The sequence below is a fragment of the Acanthopagrus latus genome, chromosome 2 (assembly GCF_904848185.1).
Source record: "Acanthopagrus latus isolate v.2019 chromosome 2, fAcaLat1.1, whole genome shotgun sequence".
Taxonomy (NCBI): domain Eukaryota; kingdom Metazoa; phylum Chordata; class Actinopteri; order Spariformes; family Sparidae; genus Acanthopagrus; species Acanthopagrus latus.
The window spans coordinates 3,951,518-3,963,653 of record NC_051040.1 but is presented as its reverse complement, the minus strand read 5'-3'; the positions used below and the strand labels follow the sequence as shown (position 1 = coordinate 3,963,653).

Sequence of the window (12,136 nt, the reverse complement as noted above, 5' to 3'; positions counted from 1 at the left end):
TTTTCAGTATACTCTATAATGGAAGTGCAATAGGGCCTTAAAGACCAGGAGGAATGATAAACCATTTGCAGACATGTTAATCAATACACACAGCTATTAGAGAAGCTGCAGTAATAAAACAGAATCTCAGCTGATGGAAATTAAAGCTTCTATTGTATTTGGGTCTGGAGACAAAGGACATAAAAGCTATGCAATTTCAGTCGAAGTGGGACAAACGGAAAGTAAACTAATTAGTAACTGTAGTAATTAGTGCGATTTTAAAAGCAATTTGAAAACCCCCTGCGAGCTAAAGAAGGAACGCTTAAATGGAGGATATGTGATGTTTCCTTATTGGTGTAGATTAAAATCTTTCTGCTGTGTTTTAGTTTAGCTGCAGAGGAAAGAAAGCTTTTACTTACATGACCAGAAAGAAAGGGCTGAAAATAAACATTGGTGAGAAAATAAGTATCTGAAAGGACAACGAGACATGTTCTGCTAACGCCTCAGTGGTCACCATGATGGTGAGGTTCTGGAGTTTTTGGTTGTCGGGCCAGAATGATCCACTAGAAGAGCTGTATCGGCCCATGGCAGCACTTTTCAACGCCATAGCATATTATTTACACTATTCATCGACCCCCCTCATGCCCTGTGAGTGCTGCCATGGTCACAATGGAGGAGACTTTTCTTACAAAGATTGATAAAGGACCCAAACCATGCAAGAATGTACTCAGGTATTGAGTTACTGCTCCTTTTGTTGTACAGAAAAAAAACTCTCTCTCTCTTAGCTGAGATCAACAGATTTAAAGAATGTACTACATTATATTTTTCCCTTCCTTTGTTTGGCGTAATCCATTAATTTGCCACCCATCTTTACCGAGAGAGTGAGAGAAACACCAGTGTTGTGTGTGTGTGTGTGTGCATTTGATCAAGATGAAGTGTTGATCTGTAAAAATGATGTATTACATGGATGTGTGTGTGTGTGTGTGTCCACCGTCGCCGGCAGCAAGATCTTTGTTATTGACCCATTAATTATTAGTCCGTCATCTTATATGGTGCAACACATTGTGCCTACGCAAATTTACCATCCACTGTCCGACCGTGTGATTTATCATCTCGCTGCTGCATCAATACCACTTACATGCCACTGGTCCCTCACTCGGCCAGCGAGGAAATGGATTACTGAAAGAGCGAGAGAGAGGAAGGGACCAGGCAAGGGCGTGAACGTACAGAGATAAATGTATTCAAACACACACTGCTGTATGTTTGGCACCATGAGGGGGGCCTCGAGGATCAGCATTTATGATTTCCATAGAAGGCGAAAGACATAGATTATTAGTGAAGAGGTGAAAGGACTCTTACTCTTCCCCTCCGTCTCTTGCACACTCGCACATAACTTCCCTGATGATACACCTCATTCATTCCCTCCGTGTATCTCACAGATCTTTCCCCATCTCCTCCCATTGCTTCCCTCCTCCTGCCCGGCCCATTCCTGGTGATTTATACTGAGTCCTGGATAGTTGATCTTTATTCAGCGGGGCCTCCAGGCAAGGCTGATAACACCAAGGTCCCCCATCAATTCTGTCCAGCGCCCCTGCCCTGCCTTACCCCCAGCAGCATCCTCACTCTCTCTCTCTCTCTCTCACTCTCTCCAAATTCAACCTCTAAAGATACGTTCACTCTCTGTTTGTGTTGGTTCTGTTTTTGTGCGGTGAATTCACAAGCGGCCCCTACGAGACACATGTGGTCGGCCGCGGTTCATAAGTGGAGACAAAGATCCCCTGTGACTGCTTAGTGGACGGGCTCGAATACATGTGAACGACGCTCCTGAAATAACTGGCCTGGTGGGAGAAAGAGATCAGTTGTGAGGGTATTTCTTGTGTAGTCTGTCACAGAGTTTGAGTTTTACTGTCTCCTCAGACAAATCATCTCTTCCATGGATATAAATTCTGCTTTTGCGATTTAGGGATTTGGCCTCAGCCAGCAGATTGTTGCACTTTTGATGTCTGGCTCGGGTGGAAAGGTGAAACATCTGGTACTTCATCTTCACGAAACCTGTAATTTCTTCAGTGGTTAGAACTTTTTGACTTCCGAGAATTCAGGTTTTTGTTATATTTTTGGCCAAAGTCAGAAAAGTGTTGAGTCACCTCTTACTAAACAAGGTGAAACAGATTTAACCAACTGAGATTCTCATAATTTTAGCACCGTTGAACGAAAACTATTTCAAAATTCATACTGTGAATTTAATGTTTAAAAATGGATCCTGGACATTAAATCTGATCAGTGAGTCTCAGGAGATCTCATCAACGTGTACAGACCTGTCCAGTTATTTTCTCTGTGCAGTAGACTGTCAACAACCAGAATATAAATACTAAGTTATTAATTATGGATTGTGTGGCTGATATACTCCAGTCAGAGCTTTTCAATGGTTTCACTCTTTTTAAATAAGATCTTCAACAATTTGTCAACTTAAAAAAAAAAACTTTTGAAACATTTACTGGTTCGAACTTCTTAAATGTGAAGATTTGCCTCCTTCCTTTGTCACTGATGACAGTAACTTGTGTTTGGACTGTAGGTTGGATAAAATAAGCAATCTGAGACGTCACCTCGGGCTCTGGGACACTGCAACAAGCATTTTTCACAATATATTTATTTATTTTAGTTAATCTTTTATAATTATCGATTAGTCTGCTGATTTCTTTCCACAGTTCGAGAATGACATTTTTGCGAGTATCCACAGGAACATGATTGAGTGTGTGAGCTGTGCAGCGGTACAGCAGGGGTCGATATTGAATGGCTGGCTCCAACAAAGGGCCTGTGCAGCTATCTTTACATTTACAGTGGGGAGCTTCCTGTTTGCTGCTGTTTTTGGTGATGGATCCCCTGCCAGAACGACAGAAGGGAGAATGCCTAGATGCCTGATTTAACTTTAAACATGCTCACGATCATTATTTTTCCTCAAACATGCAGACATGCACATATACACACACAGACAGTGACTCTTGGTTTTCCTCCACGAGATCCCTGGGTGAGGATCAGACGTTGTTCCTGGCCAACGGATCAGAGGATTATGGGAGCACAGCTGCTCTCTTGGCTCTTTTGCAGCACATTTATACGGAGGTGGTGTGTGTGTGTGTGTGTGTGTGTGTGTGTGCGTGCACGCACAGATATTTGTGTGTTTAAGACTGAAACTCGGTAAGAAATGTCTAAGTGAGTAAAACAACCAGGACTTAGATTCAGCATGTTTGCAGCAGTGGGATGTGGTAACATGGTGTCAGTGAGAATCCCAAACAAACCATTACTTGGTGAGAAAACAACTGCAGTGCTGCCTGCTCTGTAAGCACACACACCATGATATGTAGGCAGTCTTAAGAAAGCCCGTATAATTCAGTTAAGCCATACACACTAAAGCGTTACACACACTGTCGCACACGGAAACCATTTCTGGTAAAACGTTTCAGAGACGATCATGCTGCTGTGTTTGATGGTGTGCATGCTTCTGCTGTTATGGATATGTCAGAACCACTTTATTCTTTTATTATTTTACACTTTCATTAAAAAAAAGAAGTGTGTCGTCAGCTCACATGTGACTAATTATTCTCCTAAATACTCCTGAAATCTTAATTACTCCCACGATCGACTCTCTCTTTGTGCTTCTCTGCTTGCTTTCTCTCTTCTTCCAGTTTTTGGAGACTCTGCAGAAGCAACAACATTGAATCATCCTCTCAGACTCTAAATCAGCTGTATCTGCTCCTCTCTTCTAAAATATGTCAGCCATGAAATTCAAGAGCTCAATTTCTGTATATCAATAGAAACATCAGTCTGGGTTTTTAATTGACGCTTGACGCTCAACTGCAATAATCAATGAACTACACAACAATATGATTATTTAACTTTTTAGGAATTGAAACAGACATCTGAACACATTAGAATTAATTTGAAATACATTTGAGATGACGTGAAAATCTCGTTATGGTTTAGCGCAATATCGCTAAAAGCTGAAATTTTCTTTGATAAGGTTAAAATGTGTCACAGAACAGCATTATAACGAACCACTGTGGTGCTACAGAGATGCCTCGGCCCACTAATTCTGTTCTCCAGATGGTACAGACCCCAATAAACTCCACAAAACTTAAAAGATTTTTAAGTGTATATGAAAATGATGATGCTAAAACAGCATTCCTACTACTCATCAATCATATTACAGTCTTTAAACTTGTAAAAGTAATTGCAGATTCATTTATTTTCCTGTACAGTACACAGTATTATATGATTAATCAGGTTGCTGATGCAGGTCTTGTGTCGAGGCTGCTGCCTCACACCTCTCTGCTCTCAGCCCAGCTCGTCAATAATACGTCTCTGCCATCGGGAGCTGTTGTTCTCTCTCTCTCTCTCTCTCCTCATCACTTGTAACCGCAGCTCAACTTCTCCAGTATTGATCAGAAAACACTCAGCAATCCAGCCTGCTGTTTTGATTGATTTTTTTTTTTTTTTGTATCCAAGGCCAGATGGTTTTGCACCTCCTACTCCGTTTCTCTCACCTGCTGAACAGGAAATTATATGTGTGCTCCCAAAGTTTTAGTAGCTGTTACCATGAATGAAGCCTTTTCGTCAATCATTGTACTCCAGCCTGGCAAAATATATATTCTTGTTATGTACAGCTAGTATCTGCTTTTGGTAGGATTGCTTGTTTGTGTGTAATATGTTGGGATGAACTGGTAAATTGTGTTTTGCCTCTGCTTGGTGCTGAAGTACTGTTGGTACTTCACCACTGATCAGGCAGGCGGACACATCCAAGAAGCTTGAATTAATTACTGATGCTCTGGCACCTTGAAACAATAGAGATAGTGCTGCCAGGTGCTACAACTGTGTGTGTGTGTGAATTATAAACACCTCAATTTGATACAGCAGTGACACACTGCATCATAGACATTTGCTAGCTAGAGGCTCGCTAACTGGGATGTCACTGACAGTTTGTCATTTTCATGAAGCTGCTTAAAAATGGGTACTACAAGAGGAGAATATCTCATTTTCTCTCAGTGGGCAGATTTTTCTGGGATTCAAATCAGCAACCTGTGACTTAGTCTCACTTCTAGGCTCTGCTTTCTGAAATATACAAACTATAGTCCAACTAAAACTCAAAACAACAATGATTATTTGTCAGATATCTGCAGTTTATTCCTCAAAATCAGAGCCTGTTTTCAGATTATATCTGGTGATTCTGTGTGATCCTTTTTTGGTGTGTTAATAAATTGCAAAACCTGCCTCTCCTGTGTGCTTTGCTTCTGATCGTGTGCTTATGTGTTTGCAGGGAGTGACGTACTGTGGGGAAAGCTCTGCCAGCAGTCTCACCATGGCTAACGTGCCTTGGCACCAGGAAGTGGTCGCCTTCGTCCAGCAGTTGGCCGACATGTTGCCTCAGTATGAGATTGCCTGCGAGCACGAGCACTCCAACTGTCTGCTCATCGCGCACACCAAGGTAGGAACTCGGCATCAGACGGGTCAGACGCAGCTCAGTATATCACATCCAGAGATATAGCAGATAAATTAGTACTTTCAGAGGTTATTTTGTTTATATTTATATTATTTTTTTGTTGCGGTGAACCAGAATCTGCACAGCTCTGACACTCAATACAATAAGATGACACATGCATGTTCACGAGGCTGCTGTTTTTTTTTTTCTAAGTCATGATCAGCGGACCCAGACAGTGGATTCTGCATTAAGCATCCCTTCGCACATAATCATGAATAATGTGTACCTGATGATCCTCTGTGATTCTACAGGAGTTCTGCTCAGACACAAACATAAACATCCTTAATCTCCATTTTCTTTCGAAGGAGCTTTTTGCAGACAGCTCAATAACTTTCTGCAGGTTCCTACTTTTTAAACCATTGTTTTGATTTAGTCTTGTTTCATTATTTATCTTATTGCGTCGCCTGTCTGGCTTCCTATCGAAATATGCAACCATCAGAGGGTTTTATTCAGGTTCACCCCGCCCCAGAACGTATCAGGCTGCGGTGGGTTTCTGCCAAGGCAACTGTCCATCAATAATTAATGAATGATTAATTGCCTTCTTGGCTTTGCCTGGCAGAGTAGAAACTCGAGCCAGCCAGCTAGTCACCCACACCTCCTGAACACAAACACACACACAGAAAACACACACAAACATAAACGTCGTGCTCGATGTGTTATCGCAGTTTATATAAGCATCCAAACTCCTAATCCTCGTTTGTTTTTATTTACTGGAGCTTTGTTTTCATGGGACTGCGTACAGATTTGTTTACCTCTGAGCTGTCTGTAGGCTCTTTCTGGGCCTGTAATGCCTCGAGGGATAACAGGAGAGAGCGAGAAGGCTCAGGGTGTTTACACTTCATTCTGCGGGTTTTTTGCCACACAGTGGATTTCATGTTTTCAGTCACTTTGAGGAAAAAATAATCAGTGGTTTTACAGTCACAAGAAAAAAAAAAATGGTACAGTTGCGTCTTACTTCCATAATTCAAGATCCAGAGGAGGTTTAAACAGGATGTTGGCAGCTCAAATCTTCTGGGGTTGCTGGTGTCATAACATGGCCCACCATTAAGGATACAAATCGATATTTCACTGAACCGATTTCCACGTTCCTCTCTTCATCCCCCTCTCTCTCTCCTCTGTCGTCTCTATTTTCATCTCTCCATCATTTTCTCTCCAACACAAATATAACAGGGGCCGTTTGTGCACCTGCTTCAGACGCCGTAATTCATTTGCACCTCCTCGTCTACAACTGTCAGTATTTCTTATTATACACACTCATACCTTCACATTCTCTGCGAGTCTTCCTGCTTTCAGCCACACAGATTGCGGTATTAGTGCTTGATGCTCTGAAGCGGGATCTATCTGCCTGTTAACTAATAGCCCCAGCTGAGCCACCGTGAGAAGAATGAACAGCGTTTTGCACTCACGGCATCTTTTGAGGCATTTTAAGCATCACAAAGACTTTGACAAGAAAAAAAAACCAGAGCAGTGGAGCTTCATTTTCATGCACACACGCTTGGTACCTCCAATTATTCTCTTCCCCTCACTGTGTGTGCGTGTGTGTGTGTTTTTCTACATCCATTTATGGATGTGCATGCACTTGTAGAAATTGACAGGAAGAAAATGCCTTAAGGTTTTTATTGTAAAATATGAGCAAAAATTAGGATTATTAAGGAAGAAGTTATAATGTGGGAGAGGCTTTTATTGTTCATGGATAATGTGTTTTTGTTCTTGTGGACTATTGTGGCTTCATTACTTTCTTCTTTAAATGCAACAGCATGTGTAGAATCAGTCACTCGTCATTTGTTTTCGTATTCTCGTCAATTATCCAGCAGTTTGGGAGCTGAGCGCATTTTGAGGTTCCTCCTGTGAACGCAGAGTCTGATGTTTTTTCTGTTAAGTGTCTCCTGCGTCCTGAATGTCTTGTTTTTTGCAGCCTCGGCCTCGGCAGAAAGAGAATATGAACTCCTCCAAGTTTTAATGTTCACTTATATAACGGCAGAGTTTAAAAAAAAAAAAAAAGAAAAGAAAAACGCAGCACAGGAAAGCACATCAGTCTCATTTTGAGTGTGTGTGCTGACTGCACAGTCCTCAGATCTTCCAGTTAGATGAGATCACTGTTTGATGTAGTCCTTTAAAAGACATCAGAGGTGTGTGTGTGTGTGTGTGTGTGATATCACACTTTAGCAGCAGCTACTGATAGATCCTCCGTGCACTGACACATCATCATCATCATTAGTTCCTTTTCAACCCCTGGGATCTTCCCCGTGATTGGCATTTCTCTCTCGTTCTCTCTTTCTACTTTCTCCACCAGCCGTTTTCTCTCTTTCATCTCCCCCTTCTCTCGTCTCTCCTTCTCCTCCACCATCTCTTTTTGCCTCTTATCCTCCGTCCTCCTCCATCCATCTCAGTCCCATTCAAAAACAGCAAACCTCCCAGAGATAATCGCCCTGAAACACCTGTTGACTCTCACCTGTTGTGTTTGTTTGTTTGTTTGTTTCAATGTCCAAGAGAGGTCCTCCCCTTTGGCAGTCAAACATCATATTATATAAGTGCAACGAACAAAACAGGAAAACTTTAATTAATAATTTCAATGATTTTTCCAAGCAAAAATATCAGACATTTCCTGCTCTTCAGCTTCTTAAATGTAAGGAATTGTTGCTTTTCTTTGTCATGTATGATATTAGATAACGAGTCTCTTGGGTTTAGTCCGAAGTCATCACGTTGGGCTCTGGGAAATCACAATGAGCATTTTTTTCTTTTGCATTTTCTGACATTTTTATAGGAAAACAAATAATCGATAAAGAAAATAATGGTGAGTTGCAGCCTGAATTCTTTGAGGACGTATTGTTGTTGTCCCCTGACTCGTAATTATAACTCGACGACACACGTAAAAAGGTTTTTTTCACACGTGACTGCTCATCCGTGCAGCGTGGCAGAGAGGCAGCATCCTTACTTTGGTGGATGTTTGCTTTACAATATGCATAAAGAAATCTGTGTCCCTGCCTGGAGATAAGAAAAAGACATTTGCTTTATTGTGGTTGAGGTTTGAAGTCTGAAATTATTAGGTTAGATGCAAAGAAATGTCACTTTATATGCAAACAACAGCAGCTCTCTGAGTGCAGAAGAAATGTAATTTACAGGGCAGATCTCCGTACGGGGGATAGAAAAGTATGTAATTGAATTTTCTTGAAGCCAGAGATCGGATGCGATTATCCTCCATTAGTTCTCTGCGCATGTGTGTTTGTGATATTGCTGTGTTGCTCACTGGCATGAGCTCATACATGAAGACACCTCCTGTGGCGCTCGGTGAAGACGCTGTCGTCAGCATCCTCACTGATCCTCTGCAAATACGCTGTCAGTAGAAACAACAGGCCGTCTTGTTCTCGTCCCAGACAGCCGAGCTTTGCTTTGTTGCTTAGAGACATAAACTGTTTGCCTGAGATGCCGGCTGAACAAATATCGTCCTTTCTCATTACCAGAAACATTAACTCCCTATAGGCGCCGTTTTCATTTTTTTTTTTTCCCCTCCCTTTCTCAGGCCTCATTAGCAATGCGGCGCGTAGCTTTTCTCTAATGGCCGAGGCAGGCGCAAGGCATCTAAAGGCTACTGCTCAGACGCTTAATGCCATGGCTTCCTCAGCGGGCCATCATCTCCAACACCGCAAATAAATGTTTGCTCTTTGTGAGTACGTTTTGTGTCGTTCTGCTGCTGCTGTTTTTTGTTCGGTCAGTGATGATGTAACGCCACTCCGTTTCCCTCCCGTTGTGTGAATTGCAGTAGTGGAAGCAGTTTAAGTCTGAGAATTTAAAAGAAGCCGGCTCCAGTGCACACATGGGGGTCTGGTCAAAGCAGAAAGAGCTTTTAAATTCTAATTGCTGAGCACTAAAGCACAACAGTCGTCCCCAGTGACACCTTACCAACATTTTGCATTCAGTTACAGCTTATCAGAAACCTCCAAACAACACCCGCGGGTGACTTCAAGTCACCAAGGAGCGTTTCAAACATCAAACTTTTGCTACTTGCTGCCATAAAAGCCAATAAACTTCAGAGGACAAGTGGTGTTTCATGTTATACTTCCTATGTTGCTTGTTCTGTTTCTCTGTCATTCTTTCCCACCTTTTACTGACACCAAAGGAATACATGGTATTGTATCAACCGGAGTGCTCTGGTGCATGCTGGGAAAGTAGAGGTGACACACTCTGTACTCGGAGAGCCGGTCTGGGAAAACAAGCAGGATTAGAGAAGCAGAATGTTGTGAGAGGGTTTTTTTTTTTTCCTCACCGTCAAACACTTAAGCTCTTCACTCTCTCGCTGGTAGTAAGTGTGCCTCTCACAAATAAACACACACACACACACACACACACACTCTCCTGGTCCTCACTCTCCTTCTGTCCCATTTATTTCCCTCCTTTTTCTCTTTTAGTAAGATGGATGGCCATTTGGGTGGAGGAGTAAGGAGCAGTGACTGATAACAGGGGAGATGTGAGGAGAAGGGAGGAGGTGGACTTTGTGAATCCACCAACTATTCAAAGAAAAGGTTGAATTAAGAGCTCATCTACCACTTTGTTTCTCTCCCTCCCTTCTCTCAGTTCAAGGTGGACGGCGAGTGGTGGACATGGATCGACTACGAGCGTTTCCAGGAGCTGGTCCAGACTCACGAGGAGAGTGGGGGACTGCAGAGCTTCTCAGCCTTGGATTACATAGCCAAGACTCCCAGCTGGGCTCTGTTCGGAGCCAGCGAGCAGGGCTTCGACCCGGCCGACACGCGCTTCCAACGACGCAACAAAACCAAAGACATCTCAGGATGCTGAGAGAGAGAGAAAGAGGGATAGTAAAGATGAAGTAGTTGAGTTTCGTTGTTTCCTTTTGCTGGACAGCTTCTTCTTTTTTTTTTTTTTTTTACTGTCCGCAGCTGCACTCTTCTGATGTGAAACTCATTCTCCCTCTTTTAATTTCTTTTCGATTTGCATTTTATTCTAAGATCAGATGAAACCTGCCAGAATCAGTTACTTTACCCTCGTTTTCTAGACATTCCCCTTCATTTACTGTCAGCGCTTTTCTTGCTTTGTAGATATTTGTTGATCTTTTGATACTTCTCTTTATTTTTGAAGGGGTCGTTATTTTAACGTCAGTGGGTTTGATCGATTAGAACCTTCTGGCAGCACTTTATACTCTTAAAGTTGAACCTGGCTGTGGCTTCATCGCCTGCCTCATTTCTTACGATCCAGTTCCTAGTTTGGCAGCTGTGCAGTTCGGGACATGATCAGAATGTAAGGAGCAGATCTTTTCCTCGTGTCGTCTGTGGGAGCGGCACATCTTTCCCAGACACCTTTGCTCTTCCTCCCACTCATTAGGACGGTGGTTTTATTAACTTGCCAGTGAGAGAAAAGCTCTCAGACTGCGTCTCCTCTGGGAGAGTCAAGCTTCTTATTGCTCTCTTTGTGCTTTTATTTATTTATTTTTTTTAGTCCAAACGTTGCACTGTAGCACATTCCCAGCAATGTCAGCTTTGCTTGGTTTCAGAGCTCTGAGCCTGGAGGAGGAAAATGTAGCAGGTTTTGACAGGTGAATCTACCATTCTGACTGTTTGGCTGTACGTTAGTGAAAGGTAGACAGCATTTTAAAAAACGAACATCACAACATACAGTTTTTGACTTATTTTAGTAACTTTATATCAAGTTTCTGAACGTTTTGGATGTGATGTCACTGCTAGGGAGGGATGACAAAAGTCTCAAACTTGTACAGTACAAATATACTGTACACATTAGCCAGGTCAAGATCTGATCGCTCATACCACTTTTGTCCAAAGGCGCTGCTAGAATCAGCAAAAAAAATAACCTTTCTTGTAGTCGCTTTAAATAGACATACCACTGGACACAATTATAGAAAACTACTGTACCAATGTGCAACACATTTATAGTGTAAACACCCAAAAGTATACAGTTAAATATACCTTCAGGTAGCAGTCCAAAAGAAGCCACGTGGGAGGTAATGTAGCTTCACATTGGTCTAACTCATGGACTCCTCACCAGAATTTAGCCGTTACTGATATTTGAGTGAATCCAGATGTAAAAGTGAAGTCCATTTGAATTTGTTTTTTTATTATTATTATTTGAATGTAAACCTTTCAGTCCCCTTTTGTATTTGTTTTGTACCTTCTTCAATGTCGTAGCAACTCCATGTTGGGAGAAACAGCAGGTGTGCGATTAATCACTGTAGTAAATGTATTTGAAATACTTTGCTTCGTGTTTTGTGACTGTCACATGCAACATACACACTCACACATGTAAGCGCATTAACGCACGTGTGTCGCACTCTATTTCCGGCAGACACCTTTTTTTTTCTGGCAACCTGGTAGGTTGACATTTTAAGAGCACTATTATTTTGGCAAGAGCTTTCTGGGCTGCAAGTAAAGGTCAACAGAAGTGCCCTCTGCCAAGGATGGAGTCAGAGGTGGAGTTAAGCTTGATCAGGCAGAACAGAAGCTCTCTTATTCCTTTTTCAAGTACACTCATATAATACAGCTGTACTTTAGAGATGTAAAACTGCAGTAAGTTAATATTATAAGTGGTTGATGCTCATTCTTTCACAAGCACAGTTATTATATATAATTAAGGCATTATTGTAATTGGTTCACGGGTCGT

General features: G+C 42.0%; 1 protein-coding gene across 1 annotated transcript in view; it reads left to right on the top strand.

The window, feature by feature from the left end:
• tyw1 (tRNA-yW synthesizing protein 1 homolog (S. cerevisiae)) overlaps positions 1-11,728 on the top strand; it is a 45,338-nt gene extending 33,610 nt beyond the window's left edge. Inside the window, exons 15-16 of the mRNA XM_037071714.1 lie at positions 5,288-5,455; positions 10,082-11,728. Of these exons, the coding sequence (XP_036927609.1) occupies positions 5,288-5,455; positions 10,082-10,303 (390 nt within the window). The 3' untranslated portion in view covers positions 10,304-11,728. The remainder of the gene's footprint in view (positions 1-5,287; positions 5,456-10,081) is intronic.
• The last annotated feature ends 408 nt before the right edge of the window (positions 11,729-12,136 follow it).